General features: G+C 44.7%; 6 protein-coding genes across 6 annotated transcripts; 2 read left to right on the forward strand and 4 right to left on the reverse strand.

Moving 5' to 3' along the window:
- Positions 1–3,304: 3,304 nt before the first annotated feature.
- N7529_001800 (uncharacterized protein) lies at positions 3,305–3,936 on the reverse strand (the record flags this gene model as incomplete). Its single annotated transcript, XM_057237331.1, has 3 exons — positions 3,305–3,445; positions 3,708–3,751; positions 3,924–3,936. The coding sequence occupies 3 exons, from the start codon at positions 3,934–3,936 to the stop codon at positions 3,305–3,307; spliced, it is 198 nt and encodes a 65-aa protein (XP_057102018.1).
- A 1,144-nt stretch (positions 3,937–5,080) lies between these two features.
- On the forward strand, positions 5,081–6,589 carry N7529_001801 (uncharacterized protein; the record flags this gene model as incomplete). Its single annotated transcript, XM_057237332.1, has 1 exon — positions 5,081–6,589. One exon carries the CDS (start codon positions 5,081–5,083, stop codon positions 6,587–6,589), a length of 1,509 nt encoding a protein of 502 aa, XP_057102019.1.
- A 1,900-nt stretch (positions 6,590–8,489) lies between these two features.
- N7529_001802 (trypsin-like serine peptidase) lies at positions 8,490–10,569 on the reverse strand (the record flags this gene model as incomplete). Its single annotated transcript, XM_057237333.1, has 2 exons — positions 8,490–9,976; positions 10,053–10,569. 2 exons carry the CDS (start codon positions 10,567–10,569, stop codon positions 8,490–8,492), a joined length of 2,004 nt encoding a protein of 667 aa, XP_057102020.1.
- Positions 10,570–10,616: 47 nt separating this feature from the next.
- N7529_001803 (uncharacterized protein) lies at positions 10,617–10,826 on the reverse strand (the record flags this gene model as incomplete). Its single annotated transcript, XM_057237334.1, has 1 exon — positions 10,617–10,826. One exon carries the CDS (start codon positions 10,824–10,826, stop codon positions 10,617–10,619), a length of 210 nt encoding a protein of 69 aa, XP_057102021.1.
- Positions 10,827–15,139: 4,313 nt separating this feature from the next.
- On the forward strand, positions 15,140–16,849 carry N7529_001804 (ankyrin repeat domain-containing protein; the record flags this gene model as incomplete). The annotated part of the gene is made up of 1 exon (XM_057237335.1): positions 15,140–16,849. One exon carries the CDS (start codon positions 15,140–15,142, stop codon positions 16,847–16,849), a length of 1,710 nt encoding a protein of 569 aa, XP_057102022.1.
- Positions 16,850–17,497: 648 nt separating this feature from the next.
- N7529_001805 (uncharacterized protein) lies at positions 17,498–18,055 on the reverse strand (the record flags this gene model as incomplete). The annotated part of the gene is made up of 1 exon (XM_057237336.1): positions 17,498–18,055. One exon carries the CDS (start codon positions 18,053–18,055, stop codon positions 17,498–17,500), a length of 558 nt encoding a protein of 185 aa, XP_057102023.1.
- Positions 18,056–20,731: the final 2,676 nt, after the last annotated feature.

The following is a 20,731-nucleotide window of genomic DNA, read 5'->3' on the forward strand; positions in this document are numbered from 1 at the left end:
AGGAACCCAGGAAACGGCTGAGAGAGTGAAAGCCGCTGTTTGAAGCTTTAGTCCAGTCAGACTTTGAGTTTGCAACGGCATACGGGCTTGCCTGAATATTCCTATAACAAGTGGTATAGTCGTAAAAAATGGCAGAAGTATAATACTATGAAGGCCCTGGAAGAGAGCGATTGGGTCTCGCTCATGCTCAAGGCAGTTTGGATGGTGTGGAGGACAAAAGATGTCAGACACTGCATCTGTTATGACAGGGACCATGGATATAATGAGAAAGCCGAAATAACTGACTACCGTCAAAGCCTTACGAAGGCGACTAGTAGGTCTATAGTAGAGGTTAAGACCTAATCTGGAAATTTTGGTCAGTCTCTGGTCTCTTTACAATTACTAGAAAGTGCAATGTTTTAAGCTCACAGGATATTCCATAATACCCATACACCCACACTTGGACAAAATTAACCCAGTCAAGTGCATTACATGGATGGTGAGTCCAGTAGCTTGTCTCAATAGGGAGATTGATAGTGTAAAACAAGACCAAAAGTAGATGCTCTGTAGAACAAATGACATAATAAAGTAGGTAGAGCAATGAAATGTCTCTAGTACCCTTATTGAGCCAAGTGTGGTGTATGTGAGGAGCGAAGGCGGTAAAGACCAAAACAAGGATAATGCTGTTTGCTTATTATGGTTTCTGGAAAATCTATAGTTCTAGCTTCAGAGAGGAATACTCACAAGCTAATAGTGGCTAATAGCATACTGTGCGATCATAATTAGGACTTAGGAGGGATAAGGTGAGTGAATGAGATATAATGAAATATAGGAGGGACGTGGAAAGTGAAGGGAGGCGCAGGACGAGGTGCTAAAAGAAAGTAAATCAACAAGTAGCTCGGATAAAGAGCCGACTATTCTCTAGCGAGAGTAGGAATATCAGTTTTTTCTAATGGCATGCTTTCGAATAGCAGTACGGAGTACCGATTATGGTATGTAACCCGTTGCCAAGACATACTAGCAAGATTCAGAAAGGCTTTATGTGGTCCAAGGTCGCCGCATCGTTACATTCGTCTTATCGGTAATAGAACCAAGCAAGCGGCTAGGAGATTAGACATGAGCTTGAGGGCAACTATGGTTCAGTCTACTTCAAATCTCTAATAGACCCATTCGCTTAAGAGGAGCCTATAATACACGGCAAAAAAATAAACTTTAGCTAGGGCCGAAAATCATCGTCGCCATTTGCCGAGATCTACTAGTTCAGTAGTTCAGTAAAGGAACCAGGGACTAATTTATCCCACTATCGCCGGGCACGATACGACTAAATCGAGTGAAGAAAGCAGAGATTTTAACATCCGGTATAGAGATAATAATGAGTCATAACGGCCCTCAACCAAGTTAGACAATCGCTGAGCGTCTCCAGCCTTATAAAGATCCACCTTCGTTGGTTTTTCTTCTCTTTTCTTTCTTTCTTCGCCTAAGCACCTCAAACGGTTAAGTCTATGGAGTCCCGATCTAAGACAAGACTATACACATTTGTCCTTAGTGCCCAAACAATCACAGTCGGGCCGCGCAAGGGCCGCGCCGGCATCAACCGTAGTGGGCCGCTAAACTCTCCCGGGCTAGTTCCACCCGCTCTTATGGCCCCTGCCCTAGAAAATCCACGGTCTGCTGATTACTGTTAGTGTCCCTTAATTGTGTCGTCTCATGATAACTTCGCTTATGGTTTGCCCCGCCGATGCTCACTTAGCTGTCAAGCTATCACGATTTAATAGAATAATTGGACAGAAATGTATCTAGTATGTGTCTTTATACCGTTTGTTATAAACCTATAGGAAGGCAGACAATACCAATAGCTATATTGAATCCTGCAATAAAAAGCAACATCTAGGTATAGATATCAGTCCACGGGTGTACTCAATTTCTCGAATTCACCGTATGGTACCTAGTTATTGATCATATCCGGAGGAATAGGGCTCCCTGGAACTACTTGACGCTAGAATGAATGTTACCATCTAGTCCAATTTCGAGACTACTAGAAATACTACCTCATATACTGTAACTTCCGCTCTACATATCTAGTGTCGGAATATAAGCGAGGCTATAGCTCTTTACGGCAAGGTAGACTTGTATAGCGGAAAATTTCCACCTACTCCAAATGTCCTGCCCCGTTGGTGTGAGGCGATTAGGGCTTGATCCAAAAATTATAAAAGCACTGTAGTTATTTCGTAGCGGTCTTTTCCATTACTTTCCCTTCACCCACAATTGCCACAGTCCATGAAAAATGGAATCTTCAGATATGATGATATGTTGAGATTGATGCAGGATCTATCGTTGTCAACTCTCGTATAGTACTCAACCAATTGGAGATATCAATGACTCTGTATTGTATTACCCCTAGTTCACGCTATTTATTGTTGGATTGGTGCAGATAGTTGTTTCTCTCTCGCTCTATCTCTCTCTTTTTCCTTCTCTCCTCTGTCCGCGATACAATATTTATATCTTCATATTCCATTGCCCCTTTATGATCTCCATGACTTTGAAACCTTTGGGATATATTTACAAAATCCTATGACAGCGTTCACTGTCTTCACACACGAGGCAGAATCAGGCTTACCTCTTTTTCCTTCCACAGGACCTCCTCACAGGGTGGATATGTTCCCAAATAGATCGCCTACCCTCGCTTGAAGCTCTCGTCTCAACCCTCTCAGATTCGTACAATCCAACAAAACGTGAGTGAGTGATGCTATCTCGCTCACCGCAGACGCAGAGGTCATCCTTGCAGAAGCAGAACACCTTCGCATAGGTGGCTAATCAGCAGTGTCCCGTCCGCATTTGTGTCAGCAAATAGGCTCGATTCATCTCTAGCAGTCCATAAAGCCGCCTCGTGTCAACGAAATACTGAAGATAGGGAAAAGAAGGAAAGAGAGAGAGAAGAAGAGCTCCCAGAACTATCTACACCCCACTCAACCTGACAAATCAGGCATTCCTGTATCCACGAAATCCCTTATAAGCATGTACTTGGGTCTGGACAAATATCGAATGCATTTTATTAGGATCTCCACCAGGGAGCACTGTGCGATGTATTGGGTTACGAGTGAAAAACATAAGATAATTCCTTGAGCCACAAAATGTGTATTTGCATTGTATTCAGACTAATCACTGGTTCTTAGTGGGAGGTATCTACGTGGAGTTATCTACGGATTGTGGGGTCTATTCCGAATTATCTACCATATGCACATACAGTATGCATGAAGGCAAAGTGAAATTGGAGGATCTCTTTTGCAGGCTATAGGCCATGTCGTATTTCTCCCTAATGTAGCACCTAGTATTCATCTTCTCTGATCTCATCAGCCAGTCTCGCAGCAGCTATTTGAGCACTTCTAACTTGTTTGGAGTCATCGTAGTAGGCTAGAATGATCCATTCGTTTGCTTTAGCAAGCCAGATCCCGCTCTGGCGCTCGCTCTAGTAATGTGTTTTTTAGTCTGTAGCAATACCTGGGAGCACCCATATCGAAAGCTTTACCTGTTTATTCCCACAGATAGAGTTTTCGTCAGCGCTGACGTTGATATACTTAACACCGTTTACCAAAAAGACCCCTGTTGGGGTGGATTTGGGGCTCTTGAAGAGAGATATAATATCCATAGACTGTCCATCCTTGATCCGTTTGTCTCATAAGTCACAGTGGACCAAAAAAGGACCCATATTAGTAGTGAAGTCAACATACACTATAACAAGGTGTCATAGCCTCAATTACGTCGTCCTTGGCACCTATCAAGGCAGAATGTGTTGCATCACCATTGGAAATAAAAGTAGAGCAGCGGTGGGTAATTAGTACTCAAGAACTGATGCGCAATAGGTAGGGGAAACGGTATGTCTCCACCAAGTAACCTATGGCTAATGTTAGGTGTTTCTAAAGGGTAATCTGGCTTATATGACTTACTCTGCCAGTCCATGATAAGCAAATGACTACTGAATGTTGTTTAGGAAGCGCTGTTGATAGATAATATTCTTTGGGACTATTCAGCTTCTGAAATCCTTTGTCGCTTTATACCCGTGTGAAGCTACAGCGAATCATCTCCCATGGGATTTGTGAAATTATCCTGAAATCCGCAGCTACAGGATTTAGTGTCACTCTCCACTCTTTGCAAGATCCGGCCTTACTGTGAGACAGGAAAATGCCGATCTTGCTTTTACATGCATAAACCAGATGCGTATCCCTCTCCTTAGCGCCCAATAAGAGTTTAGAGCATAGCGGTGAAGATTCCGTGATTAGTTGTAGATTACAGAGTACACTTCCTGGCCTTGAGGCGATATAAAATGTATACTAGGGATGAACAATAAACTTATACCAGATAGCTTACAATCACTACTAGTAAGTAGTCTTGAAGCGATTGAGGCACAGACATTAAGATTTGCCACCCATCGATTGTACGACTGATCGAGATCGAGCAAGTTGGCAAGGTACAAAGGTATATGTAACTCCTTCGTAGATATGTATCAATAAGAGTGATAAAGTAAGAATCTGAATGATATTTGATACCTCGAAACGTCTATCCACTGTTTATTTGCAATTCCTCTGTGATGTTGAAAACCCTATAAATTGCCAGAACCAGGCTAAATCAAGCACAAAATTTTCATACATTCTCATGGATTAGGCCCAGATAGGATTCTGACAAGAGGACTAGTATTGCTTGTAGTAAGTGGTGCCTCAGGCCTACTTCTGCCTCAGGCTCTGCTTACACACCAGAGCCTAGAAACCTCAGGGGATCAAAACCACAACAATCATGTATCTAGTTTCTTCTTCTTCGTGCCAGTGAAAGTCATCGTTTGCTGTATTCAGTTCTGTAAGTGGTCATCTTCTCTACTCGTCCAGTTGAATATCATACCAATCCGTGCATTTCCAGTGAACTAGGTGGAACAGGAGGTGTCCCACGGTCGGGTGGTGTCGTCTGGTCGTAGGGCACGATCAGTGGAAACGCATCGATTGCGACCAGTGGAGCGATTCTCGCGCAGCAACCATATAGGCTGGAACATTAAACACCCCTGATCTCTGTTACATATCTTCGAGTAAGATCAAGATCTGAAGGAACAGACATAATGCCGTCGTTACTTGACCTCCCCTTGGAGCTCCTAGTGCAAATTGTTGAAGAAACGATCCCGGTGGATTTTGAAGCGACAGCCCTGTCCTGTAGAACTCTGTTTGCTGCCAGCACCCCCTTCCGAGTGCAATATGCTACGCGAAGGAAACGCTTTCGGAACTTCTCATTTTCGCGAATTGTTCAACGAACTCCAGAAGGGGCAGAGGTATCCGACTCAGACGAATGTTGGGATGAAGTTACCCAAGCAACAGGCAACCGGATCTTGACTACGCGAGGGTTGTTGGAATATATCGCGTTGGATCCCTCTGTGGCGCAATACATACAATCCATTGACCTGAGAAACCACTGGGATATAGAGGAAGACGAGGAGATGATAGAATCGCTGCATGCCGAGGTACCTGAGACTTTAAAGAGTTTGGTGCGTACATCGCCCTTCATTGAAGTCTTTTCAGGGACCCCGGAGGATTGGATTGAAAAAATCCGATTGTCAGAAGTACATGCAGATGTCTTTCTTCTGACGCTGCTATCGCAAGTACAAAAGCTGAATTTGCACTCACGTTGGGATGAACTAGATCGTTTGAACAACGTCAGAAGTCTGGCCAACCAACAACTGTGGCCGGTACTCGACATGATTACGGACCGGGCCAATCGTGTCAAGGAATTTCCTAATGCGCCATTGTCTATGCTCTCCGTCGTGCAGCCATCCCGTGATAACGGCTACGATGAGAGATCCCCATTGACACCATATGTACCATTCCTCAAAATCGATTCCGTCTGCGAAGCCACGTTGACGAGCTGCATCTTCATAGATGATGGGTATACTGGATACGCGTTTGACCCGTCGGTGATTTTATGCGCCGGCAAAAACTTGCGAAAACTGACTTTGGAGTCATGTATCGCTGGCCCGAAGGAGCTATCGCAATTACTCTCGTCAATTCCGAACCTGGAGATCTTTGAGTTCTCTCATGAGACTAAGTGGCATGGCTGTGGTCATAACTGGAATGCTGGTGCATTCCTAGATACAGTGCAGGATGCCTGCGGAAGGACGCTCAAGGAATTGTCGGTCACAATATCCACTCTGTATGGTGGTGATTTAGGAGCCACTCTAGTGGATATGACTTGGTTCCAAAAATTGGCTGTGCTCGAATTAGACATCGATATGCTGTGTGGTCCTGCATATGATCCGTCGATGAGAGATTTGGAAGCGGACGAACTTGATGGCAGTCCAGCCTGGCCCAAATTAAGTGACATGTTGCCAGCAACCATTGAAAGGCTCAACTTGTGTCTTAACACATTTAGTGATGATCATCTGAAGTGTATCACTCATTTGGTTGAGGGCCTTCCAGATGCTCGGGTCAAGAAGCTGCCCCGTTTAGAGAAGTTGAGCATTTCTGTGCGGATGGATTTCAGCCCGACGATTCCGGACGTGGCACTTGAGTCTTTAAATGTTGCGAAGAGAAGTGGTTTCTCAATACTGCGGCTGGGTACATCCATTACTCTTCTATAGATGTCATTTTTGTGAATTATTAGACGATAGATGATGTGGCTATCGCCATAACCTTTCAATATGCTAGCCACCCTTGAATCAAGCTTTGGGCAAATAAATAAATTGAGCAGCTCATTCTTACTGAGATGACTAAGATAAGAATTTCGGTCCCATCATGCTGGAGTTGGAAACAAAGAAGCAAAGATATACAACACCATGTTTGATGTTGTGGTCACCTAGCGCCCACAGATCGGGCGTAGGCGGCTTGCCGCTCTAATCAGCCCTCTTCAGGGCATTCCGGGTGGACCTTCTTCCACCTGAATGTTGTTCACTGGTATATTCAGCCCGCACAGCAAAAGATAGATTTTCCCATTTTGAATGAAAAAGCTACTAGTACCCTTTCTTTCTTTTTCTTCCCTTTCTATTCCCATATCCCTGCTTCATCAAGAAAGCATGATACTCACTAAACATGATCCAATATTACGTGAGTAATGTGGTGGATTTTGGGGAGTAGAGTAAAGATGAAATCTAGCGGGCGGTGCTTCTATGAATAGAATCTGTTTATGGGGACTAATCTTTTTTAAAAAATAAGTCACATCTATAAGAGTAGAGAAGTGGCTCAATTGTGATCCTGTCACTAGATTTATCAATTAAACCTGTAGGCCATACCCCACCAGATTTGAGGATATACAGGTCTTTTCTTGAGTGGATTTCTAAGGGAATGATTAGCTAGACTGAAGAAAAGCCTATAGTCAAGATAATTTAGGGCCTCTTTAGGCAATTTGCCACTGGAATAAATAGACAAAGAAACTTTGAATTCCTCGAAGCCAGCTAGAATGCTTTTAGTTAATAAAGTATATATAACTGCTTTTATATAGATATTAGGGCTAATAATTCCTAGTATATTGTGGGAGAACTAAAGTTAAAGATCTCTCTCTGAACTAAGTAGTTGAATGAAGATAGTAGTATATCTGTCATGGACCAGTAGCTGGGAAGACCGGAGAGCCGGGTCAGAAGGCCAGACGGTAGAGGAACGATGAGGCCTAAGGCCTTGAACGTATGTGTCAGAGGCAGACTAGACCGGATCAGGGCTGGCGCAGGTGCTGCGCTCACTTATAGCTTTCTTGTTGTTGTTTTTTGTTCCTCTTCTTCTCTTTTCCCTAGATTCCATATCTTGATCAAGTGAACCTTTTTCTTCTGACCCTGATTCTCTCGTCCCAGTTGCCTGGAATGCCATGTGTGTTTGCTGCAAGCTGGGAGAGAGACAGGGCGGTGAGCTTCTCACATGTATGCAATATCATTATAGTGAAAGCCAACTTTCTCATATATTCAAGGACAATGGTGCGCTATGAAGTGCAATCTCGTAGGTGATGTATAGCTCCTACATATTGTAAGGGGAGATAAAAAGACTGGAAGCGTGACGATCTAAGTAGCACCTGACTTGAGAGACCCAAACTCTTTATACTTATCTATTCCTAGTGACGCGACTGAAGTAACTCCGCGAGCTGCTTTTCTAGGTGCTTTTTCACTCTCGTGACTTTCCTATCTCGCCTCGGAAGCCACGGTCATTTTTATGAAGGCGCTCAAAGCCATGTTCGCTAATCATAATGGGTTGCTTCGTGATAAAAGAAACCATTTCAAAGTCAAATTCGAAATTGATTTGAATTCATTCAACTACTTCTGAGATATGAACAAGGAAGCACGAGTGAATTGAAGTCAATAAACCATTAAAAGAGAAGGCAAAAAGTCTGGACACACGCAGAATAACACGAATAAGAATGCTATAAGAAAATATTGATCAAAGGAGTGGACGAGACCCATAGAGTCTCAAGCTTTAGCCAAAGCCTTCAAGCACGGACCTAAAATCGAGTCATGTTAGCAAGCGTTTGTCAATATTCTACAAGTTCATCGCCCCCTTACATTAGGATCGGAGCCTCTTGTAGAAATCAGAATTGCGGGTCGTGATGAGAGCATCCAGATTCGCCTCTTTGAATTCGTTTACAACAGGGGTGGAAAGGGACTTGGCAGAAAACTCCATGGCAGGGGCAAGGTTTTCAGTGACACTCACCTCCAGAGCAGAACCGGGGTTGTAAGCCGCATTAATATCAGCAAAGGATCGTTGCTTTCTGACGAGCGCTGGTGGCGGCGAGAGACCATCGTTTTTCGAAGATAATCCCGCAATCTTCTTACCCAAGGCATCTGCCGCGATCGGCAAAAGAGTGCTGATCACCTTCGGGGCGGCCTTGGACACGGCACTCCCAATGACCTGGACCATAGACTTGATGCCGTCGAAGAACCCTTCGGGGCCAAACAGTGACTCCGTCTGGGACTGAGAGGCGCGGTCAAAGTCATTCTTGTCAAGCTTCATGACGGCGCGCAGGGCAGCCTCGGCTATAACAGCCCGCTTGGTGAGCAAGGTGGCAGCAACCAGATCATCTTTGTCCTCAGGCTGGGTTTGGGACACACTTTCCTCCCCAGATGGTGCCAATGCGTTGTTCAGAAGCTGCAAACCGATCTTGGCACCCTTGAGAGCGAAAGGTGCTGCCTTCGTCACGGCCTTGCCAATGAAAGATCCAAGTCCATCGAAGAAACCTTCCTCGCCATCGACAGGTCTGGTTGCTTCCAGCAGACCTTCGACAAATGGAGCTTGAATCGCATCAACAGCTGACACAGATTCTGTTTCATTTCTGATACCCCTGCGAGCGCTAAGCTTCACATTGTCGCTCTTCCTCATGTAGTCCTGGGTGACAGCAATTCTCAGGGCGGAATCCTTCAGCAAAGGAGTCATCTTGGGGGCAAGGTTGGTGACATGCGGAGCCAGCTCGGAGTAAGTAACTTGCATGTCGCGGAGGAGTTTCTCTGTCAGCTCCGGGTCTTGGATTCTGAGGACAGACTGCAGTGTTGCCTCGGCGAGAACAGCACGCTCCGTTGCTCCCTGGGTTGCTTGTGGGATGCTCACGGTAGTAGACTCGGCGCCAGCGGCATTGGCGACAGCCGACAGGGCAGCACCAGCAACAGCGGAGAGGGGCCCACCGAGAGGCCCGAGCAGAGGAGAGGCAATTGGGAGAGCGACTTTTCCTACCCGAGCAACAACACCAACGACAGACTTGAGAGCATCGAAGAAGCCCTCCTCTCCTTCAACTACGAGATCTGGGGACGGGGCTTCACGACCTGGGAGAGTGGGAGCTGCGGTGGTGGTAGACAGAGCGTTGGGCTTGACAAGGTTGACGCCCGCAATAGATGTGACCGTTGGATAGGATGTAGTCAAGGCCGAGATGTAGGCGTTGTAGTCATTCCCGTACTGACCTCCGATGGGGCTGGCAGAATTCTTGTCAGCTCCACCGTAGCAGTGGGCTCCAATAGACACCTGAGGGGTCTTCTTGCGGAGAACAGGAGATCCAGACTGGCCTATATTTACCCAAAGAGTTTCGTCAGTTAGCTATTCTTACCAAAGAGGTTGTAGCATCACAAGTCATGAACTTACCACCAAAGGTAGAAAGGCGGTATTGCAGCATCTTCAAAGCGTTATCTTCCAGGTTGTACTTGATGTCCTGGAACAACTCATACATCTGAGCGCCAATTTCATCAATCCCATCGCTATCCTCGAGGTGCATATCACCCGGATATCCAACAACACCGATCATCTCGGCTCCCTTCATCGGAGTTGGCGCAAATGAAAAAGTGCGAAGGTTGCCGGTGAATGGTGCATCAAGCTGCACAAAGGCAACGTCGCGATGACGGTTGTCTCGGCTATCGATCCACTCGCCAGTGGTCACGATCTTCTTCGCAAATCGAGTCTGCACAGACGAATCTTTCAAGGAGTCGCGACCATTATATCCAATGTGGCACTGCATGATGCTAACTCGGCCAAATCCTTGTCCATCGTTTCCGGCGTGGTCGTAAACACAGTGTCCAGCAGTCACGAGGATGTCCGGGCGGATAAGCCAGCCAGTACCCATGGATGCCATCTCAGCTCCGGGAGGCATACCCTCGTAGGACATTTCCAGCTTGACAATGGCTAATGGTAGAGTGTGAGCTCTCACATAATTTATACCCATGGCACGGTATGATACTCACAGCGATACTTCCCGCCATCCTTGTAATCAGTTTGATCAACCCTGGCCCGGTGGTCAGGCTGGAAGACAGCTTCGGGGTTTCCTCCGCCCGGGAGTAAGATGATACTCTCAGTCGGGGGAGCCTTTCCTGTTTCTAAGGTCCAGGTCGCGGCTAGGCCAGCATATTGAGAAGGAGCTGCCATTGTGGTGACTGTTGAGCTGAGATGAAGTTATAAGTAATAATTTGAAGACAGAGGGGATTGCTTGGGTTTGTTTGAGTGTTGATGATGATAGAACCAGACATGAAGGAGTAGGGCTTTTTATACCTATCTTATTCTGGAGACCTGACTTTGTCAAGTGCCATCTCGATCCTCGATCGGCTAAACTGGCCAACAATTCGTCCTTTTTCGGCCAAGTTTGACTTCACAAAAGTAGTCATATGCCCAGTCTCATTCTCAGCTCGTCACATTCGGCCCTGTTGCACCGACTCGGTGACACCGACTGGATCATTCCCCGCTAGCTTGTTTGAAAGAGTAATGTGAACTTGGTGCACTTCAAATGATGAGCTCATCAGTGGAGAATTGGACCAAAAAGCCGAACTAAAGAATTCATCAAGGCTTTGAGATGTCTCGTAGATAACAGAAACAACCAATGACAAGGATACGGTGCCATATGCACACAATAAAGAATCCCCGGATGATCGATTCGCCAGAGGGGTACACCGAAACCATCGGATTCTGTGCAAAACAGCTAGTAGAAGCGAACAAACGTGCAATATACATGTACTTTGGCCTTAGTCTAGGGTCCATATGTCAGGTACAGGGACCGTGCGAACAGTTCACAGCTCGCCGTAAGCCCACATGTGCTCTGTTCAACATTGGAACCCATGTGGTGTGACTAGTAATGGCGCCAATAGCTCAGTTCTGGGCCCTGTCATCTGCGGGGCTTATTCTTCAGGAAGGGCAGCCGACCGAGGATCCAGTGGGGTACGGAGAATTCCGATTGTGGGGTGTGAAGAACAGAACAAATGACAAACTATATTTTGCCGGTTAGTCTTGCCGATGATTGCTATTCGGGCCTAGTGTCGTCCATTGATGAACTTTGCAGAATGAATTTGTGAGAGAAAACCAATGAGCGCTTGAGCTCATAGGGGAAACGACGACATATTTAACAACAACAATTTGTATCGTTCTATCTAAATTGCGTTCGGGTAACATACTAATAGACAATGCAAGGTACGGCTCCTTAGCAAATTGGCACTGCGCACAGTCCTTGCTTTTTGATCGTAGAAGCCACATAGTCGACAGGGCCAAGAACACCCTCAGGCAGCCTCAGTCACCACAGTTGTGAGACTTTCCACGGTTATATTGTCAAGTTTGGCAAAAAAACACCGGACGGATCGGGCCGTTTCAAGCCACGAACCAATCGGCAATCATTGCCATGTTCCACTCCACTAGAGTCTAGATATTCATGCTGCAGGTCAATCAACCGGATAGCTCGTTGGGGTAATTATATCCTGAGTGGTCTCTCACAACAAAAGATATAGCCCCTATCGACTGGATATCGCTTCTGGTCGGCCTCTTCCTTAGCAGATCAGACTTTTATGTCCTGAATGTTGAAAATTTCGTTCTTCTGATAAATTTGCACCCAGGGAAATTAGCCAAGATAGGGATATCGATATAAGCTTGTTTCATATTATTGGCGATACACTGGTCTGGGAAGCAAGCCTCAAATCTATTGAAGAACGCCATAGTAGATAGAAAGCCAGTGTAAAGTAGATTAGAAATAGTTAAGATCCTAATTTAAATGGGACGTTGGATTGCGGGATGCTACGGTACTTCAACCCTGGATGGAATCGAATGTAGGTTGTCGTGATAGATGTCCACTCAATCAGCGTACTGACAGAACTCAAGTTCCTGATCCAGAAGACCTCGGCCGAGCTGGGCTTGGCACGCCTACATATCTTCTTTACACGTTCACTCGAGCCTTTTAGAGAGTATATAATATAGGGAGATCGCTCTAGAAGACGACTAGCTAATGAATCAACCAGGTTTTGTAAGGGTATCTGATTGCAATTTCACTTTATGTCTTGACAGATCTGGTGGGTACGTTAACGTCATGAAGATTCTGAACCTCTTGGGTGCGCTCCTCCCGACGCTCCCAACGATAGACCAACAGACAAAAAGAAAACATAGGTTGAGGAAGAACAGAAAGTAAATATGTAAATAGCACGTGTTAGCTACACAGACGACGCGACAGCATTTGAGATATAGAAAGTGAAAGGCGAGAAGAGAAAATATGAAAGTGATGGTATGAGTTTATCAGTCAAAATAATCAAAGAGAAGAAGCCAGTTATATCAATCACTAGGTGAAAATATAAATCAAGCTAACATGAGCAGATGTTTGTAGAATCCAAGCTTTTGCATGAGTCGCTCTGGAAGGCCAAGATAAAGGTAAGCTTTCCATTGTTGCTGAGTCAACCTGAAGGGAGAATTTGGAAGAGTTTTCGGGTCCATCTCTTATCCCAATTTAGAAAAGTGTTAGCGGTAATGAGTGTAGAAAACGTAAGAGGGTAAAGGATATGAGGGCAATTGGAGAAGATTGTAGGCAGAATACAAGATAGTCAACAGAGACTTTGGCCGCTCGATTAGCTAACACTACAGTGACTGGACATAAGTAATTGCACCCACCTTGCCCCACCTGGTTCACCACCAACACTGCCTTCCCTAAACGCGTAGCATAAAAGCTGACTTTTCGTGAAAAGGGAAGTATCAAGTCCTTCTGAGATCTCTAAAACTACTGCTTTTACTACATCTTACCTTCTTTCCCCCTCGATATGCCACGTTCGAAACAGCTCAGTTAAATATTTTAGTATTTTGACTAACAATTTATGATTGAAAATCCTGAACCGCCAATCGCTAGTACGCCAATTATGCTCAGTTTAGTGGGTCGTATACGTAGTCGCATTTATAATTACGTAGCGTACTTCAGATGAGGCAACCTTCTCGGTATAACTGTTCACCTACATAGCATATACCAGTGACCACACCTTCTGTGCGAAGTGCATAGAAAATTCTGACATTCAGGAGTAACCGAAACGTACTCATGTTCCATTGGCCTGTCCAAGTGAGACAAGCATATCTGAATTCAAATGGGCAGAAATATGGACTGTACACATGCACCATTCTGGGAATTGAACCCAGAGAGAATTTGATAGGAGGACAATTCTCAACAGAGTCGAAATATGCTTTCATTCCTGATGGACGATCTCATCGAGAACATACCCTTTCAATGACGGATTTTGTACTCCGAATTGAAATGAAGGAACGCCAATGACCCTAAATCATCCCTTGAATAGCAATTTGCAACAATGTTTAGAGTCAAATGTCTGTAATTGGTCATAAATGGCTAGCCACAGTCAATCTGCCGAGAACAACATTTTTCACGGGCACTTTCTGGCTTGCTGGTCCACAGTGTACTGTATAAATGTCAGTAAAGTGGACATATCGGTGGGAAGAACTTATCAAGTGCTTTAGACGCAAATCTGCTCGACCTTGCAGATTCGAGTGAATGAACCGTAGAGCATTTTGCCAGGGGTAGAGGACATATCAATAGGCATCTCAGCTTCTGTCACTTACAAGCTTGAGAGGAAGTGTTGAAGCACATCTATCCTTAATGAGGGCTGTCGAAACCCATGTCTTCTTTTTACCGCAACTATTTGCGGCGAGCTCTTTTGCCTTTGGATGCTCAGCGATAGAAATGAGTAAAAGCAGTATTGAGAGGAAGGGATGCTGAGTCGATCAAGAAACGTTGGCTGACTATTGAATCCTTCACGGCCCTGTTATATTGAGGCTTTGTGGGAGATATGCAAACCGCAATGACGGGCTCATATTTCCTGTTTTGATCGCCTCATCTGTGAGCAACTCAACGTTGAATCACCGAAAAGCGCCTACAATTTTATACCGAGAAGTTGTAGATTTTTTCCCCTAGCCTCGCTTTAGTGTTGTGTTGGTTTTGTCTGAGAAGTGAGTCTGTCCGTCTGGACTGCAGAAAGCGTTACGGTCGCGTGCGCGGGTACTCGACCCGTCAACCCGTTGAAGCTTGGCCACACGTTGACTCAATTTTTGAACTTGTGACCATCAATGTACATTGGGTTTCTGTTATATTGGGCTTTTTTTTGGTTTTCTTTTTGATGGCTGTAAATTCTAAAATGTCTTGTTTATCGAGTTTCTGAGACTTTCAACGAAAGGGAAAGAGGTGTCTGACTTGAATATAGATTTCTCACGATGAGGCTAATATTTGTCTGCTCGGGGCTTTTCTCTGATGCATTTAGGTTTTATTGTCTCAGCTGCCTGAAAAAACGTCCTGGTGTGCTCCGAAATAACTCCAATTCGCTGATCCTCGGGTCTCCCCCACCAAGCATTGGCAGTGACCATGATAATTGAAGAAATGTCTCTCCTATCCTTTTCGAAGACGATCACTTCTGTAATACCACCTGGTGTACCTCATAGCCAAAATGTCTAACCTCTATCCATGGGAGGCGACGATCTTGCTCGCCGCCACAAGTGGACAGACTGCAAAAATTCAACAGCAACTAGAAAATGGCGTGCATGTTGACACCCGGGACATGGAGCACGGACGGACTTGTTTATCTTGGGCAGTTGAGCAGAGATATGCTGATGCTGTACATCTGCTCCTTCGGTGGAAAGCCGATCCCAATGTTCAAGATGGATTGGGCCGCACACCCCTTTTACAAGCAATTGAGAACGGCAACGAAGATATCGTCAAGCAACTACTGGACGCTGGCGCAAGTCTTGAGCTAGCTGATTTTCAGGGCCAGTCACCGTTGATTGTGGCAGCTAAAGAGGGGTTTGAATCTTTGGTCAACATTTTGCTCAATGCTGGAGCTAATCCCGACTCGCGAGACTGGCACTACGGCGGGACGCCTTTATCATGGTCGGCAAGAAAAGGATATGCGAACATCGTACAGGTCTTGCTAGATCACAATGCCACGGTGGATGCGAAAGATGAAAGCAACCGGACTCCGTTGGCCTGGGCAGCAAGAAAAGGTCATGCGCAAATTGTCAAATTGCTCTTGTCACAAGATGCTCGCACAGATGTCCAAGATTGCGATAAGAATACCGCTTTCGAATCTGCGTTTGAGCGTGGGCATGATGCTATTGTTCAGCACCTGACAGGAAAGTCCATTCAAGAGATCAATGACAACTTAGCTTCACAGTCCCCGGCTGTCAAGTTAGAAAACCTGCGCGAGTTGTTCAAAAGATCAGTTAAGCCGAAATTTGATCTTCACAACCCTGAAGACGGCGAAGTCCTGGTATGGGCCATTCAAAACAACCGCGAAGAGGACGCACTTCTCCTGATTGAACAAGGAACAGACCTAAATTACCGAGACGAAAAAGGAACAACCGCTCTTAGTTCGGCTTCAAGCTGTGGTCTCTTAGACGTGGTGAAGTCTTTGCTAGAAGCCAATGTCAATCCAGACTCGGTGGATCAGGATGGTTGGACTCCGCTCATGGCAGCCGCTGAAAGAGGTCATTCTCAGGTGGTCCGGTTTCTTTTAGAGAAGCAAGCCGATGTGAACTGGAGAAGCCACGACGAAATGACACCTATACTATGTGCATCAGGTGAAGCGGTCGCGGCGCTGCTTTTGGATGCGGGGGCAGACCCAAATGACGCGGACATGAATTGCAGGACTCCAATCACGTATGCTGCTGAGAATGGAGATGAATCGTTGGTCTTACTGTTGTTGGAAAGAGGCGCCTTGCTAGATGAAGGCCAGGAGTGTTCGCCTTTGATGACTGCTATTAGCCAACACAATGAGGCTTTTGTGAGACTGCTCCTCGAAAAGGGAGCGGATCCGTACTCTGATGAGTATAGCTGCTGCGAATATCCTCCCATCAGATATGCAGCGGATCTTAACCAGCTTGAGATAACAAAGCTTCTCTTGGAGAAAGATGCTGCATCCGCTGATATGAAAAAAGATCATATTCTCCGAGCTATCGATTCCGCCTGTGAGAACAACAGTAACGACATGGTTGATTTGTTAATAAATCAACTTTCCTCCGGTTGCAAAGGTGATGATGGTCTGAAAAAGGAGCTACTGGAGCTTGCTGAGAACGTCTTCGAACAATATGGATATGACCGACTCATCAATTGGCTCAACACGAGCATGAAGAAGCTTCAGTTGGAACCTAATGAGCACTGAACAGGACCAATCGGAGAGCCCAGAGGGCCTCCCGCATGATTGTCGAGCTTCACTATACAGTTTATGTGTGTGGGTGTGATTTGTATAGTGTCTCAGTAACCTACTAGCCTGTGAACCTAGAGACCATGTTAGGATCTAAATGGAAATCTGCACGCCAAGTAGATGAGCCACCTGCCAAAAAAAAATTAATAACCACTTAGGTGTTAAACTTCAAGAAGGTTGGATATCATTTGACCGAAATAAGGTGCACTAAGCTTAGGGACAAGAAATGTGGTATTATAGCGATACCAGACCTTTAACATTTTGATCTCCTATTTGCCAGTCGTTGAAATGAATTGTTATTAAGGTTTTCTACCAGATATTTACCGAAAACTTTTCTCAAGCTCCTAAGCTTCAAGAAGCTTAGGTTCTAAACCAAAATTCTAATTATCAATTAATGACTCTGAAGCACGATGCTTAGCGGCAGTTTCGGGAAGCCAGCAGTGATAAGGGGCTTCTTTGTCGTATGAAAAAACTCCCCCAAAACATATACTCAGAACACTCTTTCCAGCGCTCACGAATACAGCTTTGAATTAAAGTCACATCTTCTATACACTAAACCCGATAGCTTCCACGTCAATGTAATAGAATAGCCGATGTTCCATCAGTCTAAATCACATTCTTCCAATCCTCCTCCAGTGTCCAGTGTCGATGTGTAAGGCACCAGGCTAGTCGTTCTATGCGCATACGAGCTATTAAGCCAGGTTTGCGTGTCGAATTTGTTTTTGAAACCTGGTTGTTCAGAATTTGCCAGATCGAGATAATTGATATGCTAATATTCATCTCAGCACTAATTTCACCGGCAATATCAGCACATGGTTTCTCTCGGCCGTAGCGATCGCGACGAATATTAGCTAATGCTATAGCTGATACCTCAGATGTTTGTTTTTTTGGACGACCAGAGCGTGGTGCGTCAATCACATATGCATCCGTAATCATTAAAGGTTGCCGTCTAGGGTCAAACCCACGTTCAATTGCGCGATTCCAGATGGTGTTTATGGTGACCGTAGGGATATCCGTGATATCAGAGATCTGCCGAGGTTCCATACCAAGCGTTTTCATAGTCAGCACGAGGGTGCGCTGGGCAATATCGCATTTACCCATTGTGTATGCGTGAAAGGGAGAGAGGAGGAGAGCGGGGAGAGAGAGGTTGGGTGTATGGCCCATGACCGCGCTAGTATTATTCAATATTCCAAAAAAAAAGCAAGCATAAAAAAAAGACTTTTGAAATGGCATTCGGTACATTGCATATTATGAATACAATAAAAGTAGGTCGTTGTGTAATCATGTATACGTCTCTTTCCAGTCACCTTGATATCACACCTGATTATCAAAAGTACAAGGTCCTTCATTGGTGGGATCAGCTGACAATGCAGATTCTGAGAAATCAGAATCTTGTGGCTTGCAGTTAAAGGTGACAGGTTACATTTGACTTAATTTTATGTCAATATTACCCCTTACACATACGGAGTTGTGAGACGCGTGGTATTAAACCATCTTTCCTGATTCAAATACTAGTCCATGTACAAAAGGAAATCCCTAAGGGCAACCAAGATACCACTATAGTAGCCTTATCTTGAGAGGTCATCCTCGTGACTATCGGATCACCAACGTCGGATCCTGGTTCACTGGTGCCCATATCTTGACTACCTTGCAAGAAATTGGACCCTCCATCCGTGCGGCTGTGTCAAAGAACTCAATTCTGATATCTGATAATGATCTTTCTCCTATCAGATGACTACTTGACTGACGCATAATTACATGATGGGTGAAAACATTCACGGGACCTGATTTGGGGTTGATCAATAATATCGATCATTCAATTATAGTAAGATTGATGTAGCCACTACACTCAACACACCTCCTGTATTCTCCGTGTTCTAATGGATTGTTTTGGTAACTTTAGTAATGCAGTCTCTTTGCTTCGCATCTACATACAGATCAATTAGTGTATACGAAGTCTTACAGACTTAAATCGATTTTATAGATGCTAGGAAGATCGCCACGAAATTCCTCCAGACGCCCTTTGCGATGGTCTAATTTCTTGATTTCCCCGCCGCACAAAAGAGTTTAATTCCCAAAGTAAATTAAGACTGCATCAAAAATAGGAAATAGGTAGCCTACTTCTGTATTGCGATTATGATGAAGGATAGATATGTTAATTTACAGAATTCTGCAAGGTTCTTTCTTCTAATCGGTCTTCTTTAGTTTGTACATTTTCCAGGTGGGCTTAAGAATTGCCAGTATTTCAGCAAACATATTGCGCAACACTGGCTCTTAGGGCCATCAAGTAAAAGCTCATTCGATTGCCAATAATCCCGCAGTCTGATCATACATTCAAAGAAAAGAGCATATTAGAGCTTGGGCTATATATAATAGTTCGAACAAAATCGAGTTCTAGGTCTATAGCGATGACGGTGTGATAATAAGAGCTTGACACGGCTGCTAAGAGCAATAATGATCATGGATTGTCAGTATCCTCTTCTTATCTGCCATCTCAGAAATTTCAGTGGTATCACAGATTTTTGTTTTTGCTCTGCACAGACTTTAACGAGAGAATCATGATATGTCAAGCTGCATGCATGAATATCGTTTTTATTACACATCATATTATGTATAGGGTTGAATATAGTCTTCAATACCTTAACACAGAACAAAACCCAAATTTTAACTAAACGGGCTTCTGGTCAACTTTTTACGCTTCATTGTCCCATCATATGATATATTGGCTGCGTAAATCACACATTATACGCGTGTAACAAATGGATTGTGACCAAAAGCTTTGTGCTTGAATATCAGATTATGACAAACCATTCAGCATCTCAGACTCATACTTGACATTAGCTCAATCGATGTATGTTACCTAAAGCTACGCTGCAGACCAAGTACCATATATTCAAAATCATTTTGTATATCATTGGAGTTGATACTCGTTGCAACGGGCGCAACTTCATCTGGGTCTACAGGTATCGACTTACGGAGGTCTTTTGGAGTGTTTTGAGACCCTTCATGTAGCTATTTATTTATATTCTATATCAGTACAAATTATAGTGCTATTGAATTCCTCCGTCAAGGTCTATCGATCTCCCTCTCAAAAAAGCAATCAAAACCTGTTGTACTGATAGGGCGGTTGAATCTGGAGGTACACAAAGCTTTGGGCAAATGCGTTCTTCAAGGTGTAGCGGTGAGAACAGCGGTATAATGGCACACTTCTACTTGGAAAATGATGACCGAATCTCCAGCTGAAGTTCCTTATGAGCAAAAAGCTCTTAATAAGGCCTGCTTGGATATTTTTTCGGGCGCCATACCCGCATTTATACGAGTCATCCCTGATCACCACCACATTGGTGGCGCGCCCGGCCTGGATCCGCAAATAACACCCGACCTTTCCAGACTCGACTTTATCAATCCCTGGATCTCATACTATACCTGGATAAAGAGGGCTAAAAGAGCCCATCACTGTGCTAACCCTTATCTCGCCCTCCTGAAACAATAATTGAAATCTCCATATTATAAGGCACGTCATTGAATAATCACTTGCTCAGTTCCTTGGATATACAAAATCTGACCAAAGTGATCCTTCAGACCTCAAACCATCGATTTTGCCGACCTCTGCCCCGTTCCTCGCGCATTGGTCACCCTTGTATCCGGCTGCTGATCCTTTTCAAAGTTCACGCACTGAGATCCTGCACTGAGTTCCTTGATACATTGTGTTTTTTCCGGTTATGGGATTCCATGTACTCACAGGTGTAAGGAGTTGATTGACTTCAGAGCTATTAGCGAGGGTGTGGTATGTTACGGGTGCAGCCGAGTCTATCCCAAACTTGAAGCTGTATTGTAATT

The sequence above is a fragment of the Penicillium soppii genome (assembly GCF_028829465.1).
Source record: "Penicillium soppii strain IBT 18220 chromosome Unknown utg000002l, whole genome shotgun sequence".
In the NCBI taxonomy this organism is placed as follows: domain Eukaryota; kingdom Fungi; phylum Ascomycota; class Eurotiomycetes; order Eurotiales; family Aspergillaceae; genus Penicillium; species Penicillium soppii.